Source organism: Rhinopithecus bieti, unplaced genomic scaffold (genome assembly GCF_001698545.2).
Source record: "Rhinopithecus bieti isolate Rb0 unplaced genomic scaffold, ASM169854v2 scaffold_31548, whole genome shotgun sequence".
Classification (NCBI taxonomy): domain Eukaryota; kingdom Metazoa; phylum Chordata; class Mammalia; order Primates; family Cercopithecidae; genus Rhinopithecus; species Rhinopithecus bieti.
In genome coordinates, this window is record NW_016814470.1 from 3,949,228 (window position 1) to 3,966,967 (window position 17,740).

General features: G+C 39.3%; 1 protein-coding gene across 4 annotated transcripts in view; it reads right to left on the bottom strand.

Annotated features, from left to right (window-relative positions):
- The window catches only part of MAP2K5 (mitogen-activated protein kinase kinase 5), a 272,012-nt gene that overhangs the window by 234,913 nt on the left and 19,359 nt on the right, over nucleotides 1–17,740 (bottom strand). For all 4 annotated transcript variants that reach the window (XM_017851086.1, XM_017851085.1, XM_017851084.1 and 1 more), the window contains one exon: nucleotides 16,776–16,843. In XM_017851086.1, the coding sequence (XP_017706575.1) occupies nucleotides 16,776–16,843 (68 nt within the window). The remainder of the gene's footprint in view (nucleotides 1–16,775; nucleotides 16,844–17,740) is intronic.

Below are 17,740 nucleotides of genomic sequence, written 5' to 3' on the forward strand. Positions count from 1 at the left end.
TCATGTAGGCTGTCAACCTTTGGGACAGCAATAACTGTTAACAAGTAGTCTGGAAAAATTGTCCGAAAATGACTTGTCCTCGGCACACAAGTATTTGAGGTTTCCATGGAAAATTAAGATGCCAGTGGCTATTTGGAACATTGCTCAGGTATTCTTTTTAATGGGAAATTTGCCGGTTATTGATCCACAGCATGTACCCCCTTGCTTCTGGAAGGCTGCAAGCAACTTTCCAATCAGTGGCTGTCAAAAAAATTACTGCCTTTTTGTACTGATACAAGACAACAGCAGTGGTTGTGTTCTCCTATAGTTAATGCTTTTCTTTAATTAACTGCTATGTACAATAGGCTAGTAATTTCAGTTACTACTTTGCCATTGTCCTAGAAATCAAGACAAATAAAATATCCTTATGCTTTATCTAACAAGTTAATTATAGAGATGTCTAAAACTGGTGCTTGGGGTCAAGTTTGAAAACAAATAACCTCAAATGTAAAGGGTCAGAACAGGTGCAATGCATTTTTTTCCTACTATAAAACCTTGCATGCATGAAATTGACCTGTTTTCCAGCTTTATTTATTTACCTCACAGAATAAATAAATAAATAAAAATGGTTTTCCTTTCATTTTAAGTCTGTTCCAAATCAACTGGCAAATTATATACACTTTTATAATCATTGTGAGAATTTTTAACTCATCTATAAACATCTCTCTGTACCACGATTAACATAGTCACAGCAATGATGTTGAGTATGCCACTTAACAGTTTCTCTATAGCGAGTAGTTAGGTTGTATTTTTTGTTTTTTATATTTCCTCTAAATCCAAGTGTATTTTCTCCTGCTGTACTACTCCATTTGATCTCTATCTGTATTAATAGAGAAGCTTATGTTCTACATAGCAAAGTAATTCACCATCAAGGACATGCTGTAAAGGGAGGTAATCAAACCCATAGTGCGGGCCCTACACAACTGATCCCTGAGGAACAGCCAGCAACAAGGCACTAGGCCTAGAAACTCAGGCTACCGCCTATGGAGCATTCTCCATGAGATAAGGATAAAATGCAGGGCCATGCATGGTACCTCTTGGCACAGAGTAGTCCTGACCAGCCACCAGGTCCATGCTACTCAGTGAGATGAGCAAGGCACATGAAGGAATCAGAGGGCTCAAACTCAGGAGCTTCATCACTAACTGTCGTCTCCAAGCATGTGACCTCCATGACGAAATGCTCACTGTGCCTCATGTTACTCATTTATAAAATCAAGACAGATCTACCCAGAGGATAGCTGTGAGGCTCACGTGGGAAAACAAAGACAGCAACTAATAAACTGCAAAAGAAATTGGGGTGTTCTTTCTTTTTTTTTTTTGAGACAGAGTCTTGCTCTGTCACCCAGGCTGGAGTACAGTGGCACAGTCTTGGCTCACTGCAACCTACACCTCCCAGGTTCAAGCTATTCTCCTGCCTCAGCCTCCCAAGCAGTTGGGATTACAGGTGCCCGCCACCATGCCCAGCTAATTTTTGTACTTTTAGTAGGGATGGAGTTTTACTATGTTTGCCAGGTTGGTCTCAAACTCCTGACCTCAGGTGATCCACCTGCCTTGGCCTCCCAAAGTGCTGGGATTACAGGCGTGAGCCACCACACACGGACAGCAAATTGTTTTTAGATCTGGATCTATTAGTGTCATTTCTATATACTCTTCCTTTAAAGGGATTGTCTCCAATTTTGTTCTAAATAGTGATAAAATAAGCAGTAATGACCAAAACCAAAAGAAAAGAAAAAAACAAAGAAACAAACAGCAACGACCAAAAAAACACTCCTAAACCTTGTACACCAAGATACTGAACATAATAGCTTGGATAGAAATGTAACAAAGTAACCTTCATAATATTACTTAAAGTTATCCAAATAACTTCATCTTCACGTCTATAATCTTATCCTGGCATTTATTAGCCCTAACACAAAACTCTGCACATAGTAGGTGTTTAATAAATATTTACTGATTGAAATGGGGTTGAATTCTGAGTCTGCCACTCATTAACTTGTGTAGCCTTCAGGAAGACATTTAACTTTATTAAACATTAGTTTCCTAATATTTACCCTAATATATAGGGTTACGGTGAGGCCCAAAAATTAAACTGCAGCAATAAAATTAGTGAAGGCACTTGGTAAACCATAATGCATTACTAGTTAAGAAATTTAAAAGTACACCTCCTCATATTGAAACAATATTAAGCAAACTTTCTATCTTAGAAGTGTTCCAGCACTTAAAAGTGCAGAAATAATTATATAGAGTATGAAATATTGTGTTCAAACTGAATACATCAGCAGCAGATTATAAAAGTGTTTTCGGGGAAAGGATTCCCTATTTAATAAATGGTGTGGGAAAAATTGGTGCCATAAGTAGAAAGCTGAACTGGATCACTTTCTTACTCCTTATACGAAATTAATTCACGATGCGATTAGAGACTTAAATGTTAGACCTAAATACATAAACCCTAGAAGAAAACCTAGGTAGCCATTCAAAAGGCATGGGCAAGGATTCATGTCTTTAAACACCAAAAGCACGGCAGCAAAGCCAAATGACAAATGGGATCTAATTAACTAAAGAGCCTTTGCCACAGCAAAGAAACTCCATCAGAGTGAACAGCAACTACAGAATGGAGAAAATTTTTGCATCTACTCCTTGACAAAGGGTGATATCAATTACAAGAACTCAAACAATTCAAGAAAAACCAACAACCCATCAAAAAGTGGCAAAGGATATGAACGACATTTTCAAAATAAAGACATTCATACAGCAACAGACACATGAAAAATGCTCATATCACTGGCATCAGAGAGATGCAAAATCAAAACCACAATGGATACCATTCACACCAGTTAGAATGGCATCATTAAAAAGTCAGGAACAAAGGTGCTGGAGGATGTGGAGAAATAGAAACATTTTACACTGTTGGTGGATGTTAAATAGTTAACCATTATGGAAAAACAGTAGCAATTCCTCAAGGATCTAGAACTAGATGTACATAGAAGCACTCCCACTACTGGGTATATACCAAGATTAAAATCATGCCTATAAATAACATGCACTAGTTTATTGCGCCTATTCACAATAGCAAAATTGGAATCAACCAAATGTCATCTTTGACGATGGATTAAGAAAATGTGCATATACCAAGGATACTATGCAGCCATAAAAAAGGATGTTTCGTCCTTTGTAGGGACATGGATGCAGCTGGAAACATATTCTTGCAACTATCCAAGAACAGAAAAAAAACACCGCATTTCAACTCCAGGGTGGGAACTGAACAATGAAACTGGACTCTGGAAGGGGAACATCTACACTCGGGTGGCCTATCATGGGGAGGGGGAGGAGGAGGATGATTGGGATTTTTACCTGATAAAATGATGAATTGATGGTGCTGAGGTTGATGGGTGCAGCACACCAACATGCACAAGTACATATTAAAAACCGCACGTTATGCAATGTCCCTAAATTAAAGTATAATAAAAAAAAAAAAAAGTGTTTTCTCCTGTTATCCCTTGCATAATCTGTTACATGCAGTAACTGTAGCGATAATCAATAAGTTAACTGGGTAAAAGATTAATCAGTTTTGCAATTGCTAATGGAATCTCCAGTACTAGACTCAGATTAGTTTCAGAGTCCTTCTGAAATTCAAATTCTTAAGCCATTTTAATAAGGATGTGACAAAGTTTAGTGTAGTTACCAAAAATCTAATTAATTTGAAACAGAGGGCCAGATTCAACAAGGGGATAACAAGTACAATTTTTTGCTTTTTTTGTTTGCAAGTTTACTACAGTGTTCATATTTGTTATAAACCTAATTCTAATGCTAACGGCACAATTCAATCAATAATTACATTTTTTTCTTCATGGAAATCTGCCACATTTTTTTAAAAATTTGAGTTCTAAAATAGCACAGTTTAAGTTTATGAGGCACATATTTTCTATTAAGAAAGAAGGGTGGGCGCAGTGGCTCATGCCTGTAATCCCAGCACTTTGGAAGGCCAAGGCAGGCAGATCACCTGAGGTCAGGAGTTCGAGACCAGGCTGACCAACATGGTGAAACCTTGTCTCTACTAAAAATACAAAAATTACCTGGGCGTGGTGGTGTGCACCTGTAATCCTAGCTACTCAGGAGGCTGAGACAGGAAAATTGTTTGAACCCAGGAGGCGGAGGTTGCAGTGAGCCAAGATCGTGCCACTGCACTCCAGCCTGGGCGACAAGGCAAGACTCCATCTCAAAAAAAAAAAAAAAAAAAAAAAAAAAAAAAAAAAAGAGAAAGAAAGAAAAAAAGAAGAGAAAACAGAGACTGAGATAGAGACACAGGGAGAGAACTAACCCTCACTCATTGGATACCTATGTGTGTTAGGCTCAGTACTACATATCTATGTTTATTCACTTAGTTTCTTACAATCCTATCCCATTCTGTAAGTATCATCACCTTTATTTAACAGATGAAGCAAATGGTTTATCAGTAAACAAAAAAACAAACAAAAAAAGTACTCCTTTCATTCTAGGCCATGCCATGCACTCGGGGCATAAAATGTATATTTATTGCTTACAAGTTAAGAGGCAGGTTATCTCATATTTCTCATACCTCAAAACATTTACCTAAATAGGCAGGGTTACCTGGTAGACTGCTGAGCTGGTGAAGAGCTGTGGCTTCGCTCACACCCTGTGCAGGTTACGTTATGTCCCCCGATCTTTCAGAGTCTGGCGAAGCAGTGTGAGGACATCTTGCTGATGGCTGACCTCTGGCTCTTTCTTTGGCAACTCCCCTCCCGCCACCCCCTCCACAGGTTTTCCCACCTCTCCTACTACTCCATTCGGTTTCCTGTAAGTGGTTATTACCCCATTTCTCCTTTAAATGCAGGATTTCCCTTCCTGTTTTTCATTAACCTTCTCATTTTATACTCTCCTTGAGTTACTTCAGCCACTTCAAAGGTTTCAACTACCAGAGGAGTCACTGAGACTAACTATGAGCTGATGAATCACAAATCTTTATTTCCAGCCCAGATTTCTCTCCTAAGTTTTGAAACATACCCAGTTGGTTGTGCAGAGTCTCCTCCAATTCAACAGGTCCAAAACTGATTTCCTCTCCTATCCCCTCTCAGACCCTAGACCTGTCTTCTGCTGCCTGGGTTTATGGTCTCAGGAAATACCATCACTATGACCCTGTTTCCCAAAGCATCTCTCTTCTCTTCTCCCCCATATTCAATCACTAAATTTTATTTTATTTATTTATTTATTTTTGAGATGGAGTCTCACTCTGTCGCCTAGGCTGGAGTCCAGTGGCACGATCTCGGCTCACTGCAACCTCCGCCTCCCAGGTTCAAATGATTCTCCTGCCTCAGCCCCCTGAGTAGCTGGGACTACAGGTGCCCACCACCACGCCCAGCTAATTTTTGTATTTTTAGTAGAGATGGGATTTCCCCATGTTGGCCAGGATGGTCTCGATCTCTTGACCTCGTGATTCACTTGCCTTGGCCTCCCAAAGTGCTGGGATTACAGATGTGAGCCACCGTACCGGGCCTTATTTTGTTTTTTTGAGACAGAGTCTTGCTCTATCACCCAGGCTGGAGTGCAATGGTGCAATCCTGGCTCAATACAACTTCCGCCTCCTGGGTTCAAGTGATTTTCCTGCCTCAGCCTCCCGAGTAGCTGATACTACAGATGCCCCCACCATGCCCAGCTAATTTTTGTATTTTTAGTAGAGATGGGGTTTCACCATGTTGGCCAAGCTGGTCTCAAACTCCTGACCTCACATGATCCACCCACCTTGGCCTCCCAAAGTGCTGGGATTACAGGCGTGTACCACCATGCTGGGCCTACTAAATTTTATTAACTTGACATCCTCCCCACTTTTCAAATCTGTTAACTTCTCATCAGTCCTGTGACCACCATTGTCTTTCACAGGGAACAGCCCCCTAAGTGGCTTCCATGCTTCATAATTTCTCTACCCCAAGCCACTCTTGAGAAATACTGTTATCAGAAAGGGATCCTTATCCATATCCCAAGAGAGGGTTCTTGGATGTCGTGCAAGAAAGAATTTGGGGTGATTCTACAAAGTAAAGTGAAAGCAAGTTTATTAAGAAAGTAAAGGAATAAAAGAATGGCTCCACCAATAAATCCAATCAGAGCTGGGTGTTCTCAAAAGTAAGAGGAGGAACACATCCAACTTAGGTACAATGCTTGTTTATATGTAAGATAACAAAGCAAAAAACCATATGGAGAAGATGCGCTGCACTACAAGGGCTGGTGACATAGGATTGTTCATCTTTGTGTAACTACTGTCTTCCACAAGAAGATATTATTTTTTAAAGACATAATCTTTAAAGCAAAACTTAGAATGCTTTTGTTCTTAAGATATCAGGACATCAGGACATTTCCTGGGTCTGTTAAGTCCTGAGTCTGCTTGGTAAATGCTATTAACCTGTTCCCTTAACTCTCAACATCCTGTAACTAAGAATGCCTAACTTCCAGCAGGTCTCAGCCTCATTTTACCCAGCTTCCATTCAAAATGGAGTCTGACATGGTTTGGATTTATGTCCCTGCCCACAAATCTCATGTCGAATTGGAGCAGGGGTCCAGTGAGACATTACTGGATCATGGGAGTGGATTTCCCCCTTGTTGTTCTCATGATAGTGAGTGAATTCTCACGAGATCTGATGGTTTAAAAGTGTGTGGCAACTCACCCACCCGCTACCCAACTGTCTTTCCTGCCACCCTGTGAAGAAGGTACTTGCTTCCCCTTTGTCTTCTGCCATGATTGTAAGTTTCCTGAGGCCTCCCCAGCCATGCAGAACTGTGTCAATTAAACCTCTTTTCTTTATAAATTACCCAGTCTCAAATAGCTCTTTATAGTAATGTTGTCAGAGGCATTCGAATCAGAGCAACTACATCTTGAGTGAGGGCTAGGAAAAATAAGGCTGGGACTTGCTGGGCTACATTCCCAGGAAATTAGGTATTCCGAGGCTCTAGATGTTTATGATGAAGGGAACAGATTGATAACGTTTACTAAACACGCCCAGATTCAGGAATGTCCTGATATCTTAATATCTTGAGAACAGAAGCATTCCTAATTTTGCTTTAAACATAATAATATCAGACCAGGCGCAGTGGCTCACACCTGTAATCCCAGCACTTTGGCAGGCCGAGGCAGGCGGATCACAAGGTCAGGAGATCGAGACCAGCCTGGCCAATATGGTGAAACCCTGTCTCTACTAAAAATACAAAATTTAGTTGGGCATGATGGCAGGTGCCTGTAGTCCCAGGTACTCAGGAGGCTGAGGCAAGAGAATCGCTTGAACTCGGAAGGTGAGTTTGCAGTGAGCCGAGATCGCACCACTACACTCCAGCCTAGGCAACAGAGCAAGACTCTGTCTCAAAAAACAAACAAACAAACAAAAAGATAATATCAATTTTTGCAAAATATAGTAATTAAGAAAATGAATCCTTTATCACAAACCTTTGTAGCAGAGCACATCTCCCCATGATCCTTTTTTATCCTATACATAAACAAACATCATACCTAGGGTGGGCACATTCATCCTCCTACTTTCAGGAATGTCCCACTCTGTCTATGGAGTGAGTAGCTATTCTTTCACCACTTTCCTTTCTTAATAAACTTGCTTTCACTTTGCACTGTGGACTCACCCTGAATTCTTTCACACACAAGATCCAAGAACCCTCTTTTCGGGTCTGGATTGGAACCCCTTTCTGGTAACAGTATGAAAACAGACTAATACAGAGTTGCTATGGCTCAAATGCCTCTGACAATACGAGATATGATCATGTCACTTCCCTGTTCCCTCAAGCTAAGGCCCTCCATGGTCTAACCCACCTTCCTCCCAGCCTCATCTCCCACCCTCTCCCCCGTCACTGTCCGTACAGACTGAATCACAGGCAGCTCCTCCTGATTCACCAGGCATTCTTTAAATACACTGTTCTTTCTGCCCCAAACACCCTTCCTAGTCCCCTTGTCCTAACTTACTCCACCCGGACACCGCCCTCTTCACGAAGCCTTCTTGGTCCCCAAAGCTAGATTAGACACTTCTTGTGCTCATGGAGCACCTAATGCTTAGGTGTATTATATCATTTATCACTCCGCTTGGTAATTATGAGTTTCCTTGTCTTCCCCCACTGAATTCTGTTTCCTTTTTTGTTAATCTCCCTGACTGGACCACGAGCTCCTAGAGGGCATGAACTGTATGCTCACTGCACCCCTACCACCTTGCACAGCGCTTGGCCAGAGAACTGCTATCCAATAAACATTTGCTGAATGAAAAAACTGATTGGATGAATGAGGAAACAAACCAGCAAGTGAGTGACCTCAGGCCCCAGCTCTCTATGGACTGGCTGTGTGACCTCAAGAAAGGCACACAATTGTTTACGCCTCTGTATCCTCTGCTGTAAAAATGGGGGAAAAAACCTGCCTTGCTCGCCTTATAAAGATGTTAAGAAGATCAAAATTAAAGGAGCTGGTATATGGGAAACCTTCTTAAAAAGTACCTGAAAAAAAATCTTGAAATAGGAAATGGTGCCTTGAATCTCTCATTTCCAAGTAAGAGTACATAGAATAAAAACGTTCATAACAATAGGGTGACACAGAAACCACAAAACAAGGCCACTGAGATATCTGGACAAAGTACAGTGGTAGAATTTAACTAACTGGTTTATGGAGATTGAGTCAGTATCCCCTCCCTTCCCCTCAATTACTGCAGTACTATAAATAATAAAGTAAATGGGTATTGTGGGGAACACTGTTTCTCTTTTGGAAACGCAACAAGGGCAGGGACCATGCCTTGTATATTTTATTTCCTCTTATGCCAGAGGTATTAACCTGGGATCTATATGGGCTTTAGGAGATCCTTGAAGCTGGTGAAACACTGCATTATGTGAATTTTCTGGGGTAAAAAAATAAACAGCTTCCCACAGATCTTCAAAAAGGACTATGCCTTCAAAAACTTGAGAAATCACTGCCATATAATGCCTAGCACATTATAGACACTGCACAAATGTTTACAGGAAGAATCCAGAGAGGAACTGATATAGACATAGTAATGACTCTCATTGGTCATACCTTCTAATTTATTCAGCAGCAAGTCTCACATACAGAGGAAATACCAGGCCTATTTATTATTCTTCCATACATTTATAACAGGACGGTTTCTCAAATCTCTCCTTAGCATGCCTAACAGACAACATAATTGGTACAGTATTTCACTTCTAAGGAAGACTCATGCTGTCTTTTTCACACTAATGATAACATTTTCAGATTCCTGTTGTCAATACTGCAAGCATATCCTATTATATGTAGCTCAGTCAGTAATTACAGCAATAATCAATAAACTAACCAACTATTTGAGGTCCATAGTTAATTTATTAGTTTTCCCAGTGAAGAACCCAACAATCTTAACTCTATCAAATGGCTACAAATTCAATTATAACCCTACTCAGATGTGTCATTAGTTACACCTTCTTTCAATTATTTCTCATACTTTACGTTAAGAGGCGTTTCCTTTATGATGCTGACCTCTCACAAAGCACACAACTGCCCCAGTGGTCAACAATAACATATGAAGCCAATCTATTCTGAATATCAAATTAATAGCTACATTTACTTACCTGGCTTCAGGCTCTGACTCCCTAATAACTCATTGTTCCTGTCATGAGGAGACTACAATGTATACAAGCTCTTCCTTAGAAGACTCGACCGAGGGTCCACATATGGTCACAGATTGATTAGATGATAAGAAAGAAAATCACAATGTGAAGGTCACAGGGACCAACTCTGGGCCCTATTTATAGGCTCATGTTATTGGACGGATGTATTTATTAATGACTTGAAAGTGAAAATGACAGCAAGTTGGCCAAGTTTAATGATAACACCATTTGGATAAAACCATAGAGGACTTTAAGGAGTTCCAGATAGTCTTAATAGAAGTTTGGGCAGCCAATAGCAGATGAAATTCAAATTGGCTAAGTTTAAGGTAATATGTGTTGGCAGAAGGAGTTTAAATTTGTATTCACCAACAGGCCCAAAATTTATGGGATCCTCTCAGCTGAAACCTTCAGAGTTATTACGTTGGTTAGCTTGGGGTAGTGTCCACACTGACCTTTCACCTGATTTTTAGACTGTAGCAATTCTGCTATTCCTCTTAAAGCAGAAGTTTTAACAGTAGCTTCAGGGAACCCGACACTTAAATAAAACAGGACTATGCAGACAGCAAGCCAAATGAGACATTTTGTTATAAATAGGGTAAGCGGAACCCTCCACAGAGATGGAACTGAACTGGGAGTAGAGCCATATAAATGACAAAACGTTGGTGGTCCAAACCTCCTATTCCAGCGGTCCCCAGAGTGCCCCGTGCCACCAAGACCGAGGCCTGCTCATGCTTATCTTTTCCTTTGCTTCCAAGAGCCACATAATAAATAACTCGTTCTGATGCAAACTTGAATATGCTTCTGCTCCTTGCTTCCAAACAGACTCCAAGATAGATCACAACAGGGGCTAGAAGGGGTCACTACACTTTTATCACTATTTCAAGGGCATCCAAATGTTCCAAACAACACAGAGAAGAGAATTAAAATAATCTGCCTCTGAAAAAAAGTTTTCTTTTATGACTAGGATAAGAAAACAAAACAAAACTTTACTTACAGCTTGGAGCATGTCATTATTCGAGAAAATAAATTTCCAATACAATTTATTTCCTTCAGTTTCTCTTTCTCATTTTTTTCACCATTTCTCCACCTTGCCTGAAGAATATACTATGTGATCAGCTGTTTGGATAAATTGCATTGAATTAGGGGACTAACCACTCATTGAAAGCTGAACTGATTTTGCCACCTGCAAAGTTAAGTTCAAAGTTGAACCTATTTAATATGTGGCATGTTTGAAAGCACCATATGGAAAACGAGCTTCCTAACCTCTTTGCTCTTTAAAGAAAACTTCCTAATAAGGCCCTGATGCTATTAAATATTCAACTTCTAAATGGACAACAAATTTGGTAAACAAGGTAAAACACAGCCTTGTAGGTAAGGACAAAACCTTTAAACCTTCAGATGCCCACAGAGCTTTTTGTTGTTGTTGTTTTTTGAGATGGAGTCTCACTCTGTCGCCCAGGCTGGAGTGCAGTGGTGCAATCTCGGCTCACTGCAACCTCCGCCTCCCAGGTTCAAGCAATTCTCCCGCCTCAGCCTCCCAATTTGTTGTATTTTTAGTAAAGATGCCACCACGCCTGGCTAATTTTTTGTATTTTTAGTAAAGATGGGGTTTCACAGTGTTAGTCAGGATGGTCACGATCTCCTGACCTTGTGATCCGCCCGCCTCAGCCTCCCAAAGTGCTGGGATTACAGGAGTGAGCCACCACGCCCAGCCAACAGAGTATTTTTTACCTTTCTCTACAAACTCAAGTACAGTGACATTTTGGTAATAAGCACTATTTTCACACTCAGGAAAAGTAGTATTTGCAAAGCTGAGTGGGACTATAATAGATACCAAAACAAAAACCTTATTTAAAACAACCAGGAGCAAAGAGATTGAGAGTCTGTATCCAGGCCTTCCTTTTAATTAGCCATGTGACTTCCAACTGATTTCTGAATCTTCTATACTCTGTGGGCCTCAATGTCCTTATTTATAAAATGAAAGAGTTGAACAAAACCTCTGTGGTTACCTTCCGACTCTACTTGAGTAACTGCATGATTTTAGAGGCAATGTCCAAGGTATGTATATTAGAATAAAGCCAATCATGTCCCAATTTACAAGATGCTCCACAGGTGAAAAAATATTTTTCCCTCATAGTACTCAATGTCTAACAAGGTACACTGCGGTCAAATACACCAAAGGGAATACTTACACTTCCCTTAAATACAAGGATTCCTGTACTGAATATAATACAAGGTCTCATAATGGGAGGCATTACAGTAAATGTATGCCATACTCTTCTGGCAATGTGGGAAAAAATGATATAAAGAGTGAGAATAGACAAAACGATGAAAATTATTTTTGTTAATACTGTGTTCCACTCACACAAGTCTCTCAATATTAAGAGAACCAGGTGTAATAAATCCCTAGACATAGGATTTAGCAGAAACAAATATAAATCTATTTACAAAAGCAAGATGTATTGGCTGAATTTCTCCATGAAAGGTCACCCAAAAGAAGAGGTTAACAGTAAAACAATCCCCTCCTAGAACTGGGGCTCCATAGAACCACCAGACAACAAACACAAAAAAAGGAAGGAAAAAAGCAGCACGCTATTTTCAGTATTTCTAGAAAACGAGAGGAGGAAACAAGAACAACGACAAAATAATTTAAACTACATTAAGGGAATATTTAATTAGCAATGATCAGGTATTTAGTTTTCAGAATATGTAGGTTGTATTTTTTTTCTAATAAAGCATTTCAAATTCTAATTAAAAAAATACTTTATGGAGGAATTAAAAAGATACAATAGTGTCAGAGGAAAAGCCATGATCCCAGAAGTGGAATATTCTAACAACATAACTTACAAGAAACTATGCTATAAAAACAGATTGTTGATTAACACAAACTCATAACAAAACGCAGAGCAGCTATCACAATGGTGCTGTAATAACACTTGGCTGCTGAAATCTTTCAATACATTAAAATATCTCCTTGGAGACCAAATTACTTTACATTTTCTTAAAAGACAATTTATTATAGCTTTGTTTTCTTCTCATTATCTCTTAAAAATATATCTAATGAAGAAAAGAATACAACTTCTAAATAACTTATATAAAATGGTACTAATGTGTGACAACAGACTTTGGTTTAATATGTTGGTTATTATTTAACAGCACACAACAACCTATTGTCATGACAAATCCTTACCATAATACAATATTCCATGTGTCACATGTATCAAAAACCACTGTATGCCATTATTATGGCACTCATAAAATTAACAGCCTCAGGCTGCTAGCAATTTAAATAATTGATAAGTTTTCAATTAAAAAGGCAACATTTTCAGGTCTAATACAAAAATCTATTTAAATTACTGATAAAATGTACACTTGTACTGGCCCAAAGCCAGAAAATGCTTGCATCCAAGTGGGAAAAAAATAATTCTTCAAGTTTCAACTCAGAGATGGCAAATTTGTTTTTATTCTTATGCAGAGATATAGGCTGTTTATTTACTTAACCTTTGTAATCAGCGAAAAAGAATGATTAAAGGACTAAAGGTAAAAGTGCCTCTATTTTTGCTTTCCCACATATGGCTTTTAAAGAAATACTAAGGTGACCACAGATTTACTGAATTCTATATGAAAAACTAAGCTCTTTTGGCTGGGTGCGGTGGCTCATGCCTATAATCCCAGCACTTTGAAAGGCCAAGGTGAGCAGATCGCTTGAGATCAGGAGTTCGGGACCAGCCTGGCCAACACCGCGAAATCCCATCTCTACCAAAAAATACAAAAATTAGCCGGGCGTGGCGGCGGGTGCCTGTAATCCCAGCCACCCGGGAGGCTGAGGCATGAGAATCACTTGAACCCAGCCGAGATCAGGCTACTGCATTGCAGCCTAGGCGACAGAGTAAGACTTCATCTCAAAAACAAAACAAAACCAAAAAAAAAAAAAAAAAGCTTTTGTAAAAAACAATAAAATGTGGTAATCTGTCAGTATCTTCCCTATGCCTTTACACAAAATCCTGACTCAAACTTCAGAGCCAAATTTAAATAACTGATAAGTTTTCAATTAAAAAGGCAACATTTTACAATGTCTACAAAATAAAGACCAATGCAAATTTGTAGGAACATGCTGGTAATTATGAGGACTACCAACCAAAACCTACTGTGAGGTTAGGTCCAAATGGTTCTCCTTAAATTTCAATCATGAGAACCAAGACAGATCAAAATGACAGCCAACCTGGCCAGGCACCTTGGCTCACACTTGTAATTCCAGCACTTCGGGAGGCTGAGGCAGGGGGACCACTTGAGACCAGGAGTTTGAGGCCAACCTGGGCAACAAAGCAAGACCCCATCCCTACAAAAATTTTTTTTAAATTAGCTCATCAATGAGATAGATGACTTCTATTCAGACAAAAAAAGTGGCTCCCAAGAAATCTCAGAAATTTTTAAACTAAGGACATGTAATGTAAGATTATGTAATCATATTTTCCTACAACACAAAAATAATTAAACACTGCATTTGAGAAAATAAGCATATGCTGTAAGGAATATATGGTACAGAAATCACAACTAAGGTTTATATAAACCCAAATTATTCAGAATGTAATAATGATGATGATAGGGCACAGTGGCTCACACCTATAATCCCAGCACTTTGGGAGGCCGAGGCAGGTGGATCACAGGGTCAGGAGTTCGAGATCAGCCTGGCCAACATGATGAAACCCCGTCTCCACTAAAAATACAAAAATTAGCCAGGCACGGTGGCAGGTGCCTGTAATCCCAGCTACTCAGGAGGCTGAGGCAGAATTGCTCTAACCCAGGAGACAGAGGTTGCAGTGAGCCAAGGTGGCATCACTGCACTCCAGCCTGGGTGACAGAGCAAGACTCCATCTCGGAGAAAAAAAAAACAGTGATTACATAAAAAGATCCTGCTACAAATGTGCAAAGAGGAAGGTGGGGGAAGAGACAGTGTAAAACAATAAATGAGCAACAGCTTGGGCATTAAAAGAAACTGAACTTAAATTCCATATTCACATTCATACTAACTCTAAGACCTTGGGCTTATCTCTTAACCACAGCTCCCTCATCTAAAAATAAGAATGATAATATATGTCTTTCAGAGTGATTATTAAAACTAAAAAAATTAAATACCCCAAGCATTCTGTATATAGCAGTAACTCAGAAATGGAAATCATCATTATTATTATCACTATGATCACACCCACTAACATTTTCAAAAAGCACAGTTTGTAAGATCATACCCAAAAGTACATATCTTTTGCATGTGGTTAAGTTGAATACATAATGAAAGTATACTGATGTCAGTTCTCTGCAATGCACATATGTGAGAAAATTAGAACCCATCTGTGTGTGTGTGTGTGTTTTCTAAATATAAGCATGTCACATTCTCAGGGGAGTTAGCCAATCTATCAATACTAGTGCTAGACCTTTTCAGCAGACAATCCTCCTCTGCCTTTCAAGGTACTGATGAGCCCAGCTCTAAATTCTCAGTACACAAAGACTCTCACATAAGTTAATGGGAAGTCAATGGGAAATTGACTTTTCCTATTCTGTGCTGGTTCGAATGCAATGCTCTGTTAATCATCCTATCCTTCTTGTTCTCTATCCTCCTACCCTAAATTAAAACTATGGGTGGAAACCCATGCAGATAGTTCACAGTTTTCATTACAATGAAACAATATCGTGGCTGAAGTTGAAGTCTATCAAAAACCTACAACCTAACTGTTGACTAAGATTAGGGTCTCAATGAAAAGCAAGAGCCCTGATTCCATCATTTCCACATGATTCCAAATGATTCCATCATTTGCATTTGTATAGAACTTTTAACTTTTCAAAGGGCTTTCACATCTATTCTCCCATTTGATCATTACAATGGCCCTGTGCAGTATATAGGACAAGTATTATTATCTACAATTGACAGATGAGGCAACTACAGCACTGAAAGGTTAAGTGATTTGCCTAGGGCCAAGAAACCACAGAAGAGCTAAGGTCTCCTGACTTCCAGTACAATGCTCTTTCTACCAGACCACTGGAAAAGGTTTTGTAAACAGATTACAGACTCAGATATAATAAAACAACACTTGAGAGGAAGGCTCAAATCAAGACTCAGGTAACCTATGTCTCCTCATGATAGCTGAATTTTTCAAGCTTAGTATTGAAGCTTTAGAAATATGCCCTTTTCTCTTGTTTACTTCAGTATCAGACAACTGTTAACACAGATTTTCAGTAAAATTTTAAACACAAAAGAAAAGTCATTTCGGCCGGGCGCGGTGGCTCAAGCCTGTAATCCCAGCACTTTGGGAGGCCGAGACGGGCGGATCACGAGGTCAGGAGATCGAGACCATCCTGGCTAACACGGTGAAACCCCGTCTCTACTAAAATACAAAAAACTAGCCGGGCGAGGTGGCGGCGCCTGTAGTCCCAGCCACTCGGGAGGCTGAGGCAGGAGAATGGCATAAACCCGGGAGGGCGGAGCTTGCAGTGAGCTGAGATCTGGCCACTGCACTCCAGCCTGGGCGACAGAGCGAGACTCCGTCTCAAAAAAAAAAAAAAAAAAAGTCATTTCAGAATATATTCAGATCACTTTGATTCAGTAAGTAACCCTGTAGTTCATTTTCGGTGGGAGTACTATGGGTAGTGCATAAATAACCAAGAGTACATCTTTAAATCGTGTATCCATATTAAGCCTGCAGCTACATTGTAACTATAGTCTGGAAGGGTGAGAGAGATCTCCAGTTGAAAGTAGATTTTGAAAATTTTTTAGAGCCCAGGGGTTCATTTTAATGAGCCGTTACTTTAAGTACTGCATAAAAAATACAGGAAATTGATAGTCCATTTAGTCTGCACGATACCTAATGCAAAAGTCATTAAGATGCATTATTCTTAATGTTTATGATATGATCAGTAAGTGTCTTTTGAAAATAATGCCCTTAACTTTCACATACGGAAATCCTTGAAACCTTTACCTATTATATAGAAAAATGTATGACAACTGTGATTTATTTACGTCTTCACTATACCCAAGAAACAGCATCCTCAATCACATTAACATTTTAAAAAATAGTCCTCATTTGTAGTACACTTACATATGACAGCATTGCCTTCATTTCCTCATCACTTCTCACTGTAATTCGATCACCATCTTCATCTTCATCTGTTTAAAAGCAACATAATGCAAATGATAAGGTGTGCATTTGTTTAATGCACAAAGGGAACATAATACAGTTTATTACAACGTGATATTCTAACCCTCAACACCACATTTTGGGGGGATGTTGACATTATTAGTTTGTTGTTTTGTTTTCCATTTGGAGTACGATCAGAATCTCAATATAAAACTTTCTTTTAGGGATAGCAGAAAATTAACATATTGCTCATGTCATTCACAACATATATCTAGGTTAAAGTAAATATAACTGGAGTATGACAAAACAGGTTTGGTTAGGGGAACTAAAAACCAAAGAGAGGCCAGTCTTGTTCTACTATCCATACTTTTTAAATCTCCCGAACGGCACCATACCCCGATTTCTCCATTCTTCCTCTCTCCCAGGCAATCTATCATGTCACAGCAGCATGATAAAAATGGCTAACACTTATTGAACACTACTATACATGAGGCACTGTGATCTATGCTTCATATGCAATACCTCCTTGAAAACCTCGTAACAAACCTACGACATGAACATCATTATTATTATTCTCTTTCCACAGAAGAACCTAGGCCTAGTGCAAGGTTAACTTGTAAAGCAGCTCTAATACAGGTCTCTCTGTCCCATTCTATTTAGCAGCTCTTTTTCTGAACAGTTTCACTTGTTTTGCATACTCTCCAGCCATAGTAAGCTTCAAATGCTATTCATGCTATTTTGAAATAATTTAAGTCTTAAGGCTGGAGGATAAGACTTCACAAACTACATAACCAGAATGTGTACATTTGAATAAGTATCATCAGCGGTCACATCTAGAAATAATGTACTTATTTCATGATACTTCTCTTATTCAAAGTAGTTTTGAAACATCTTTTCAAAACTGCTTTAAAAACCTGAAGATAGAC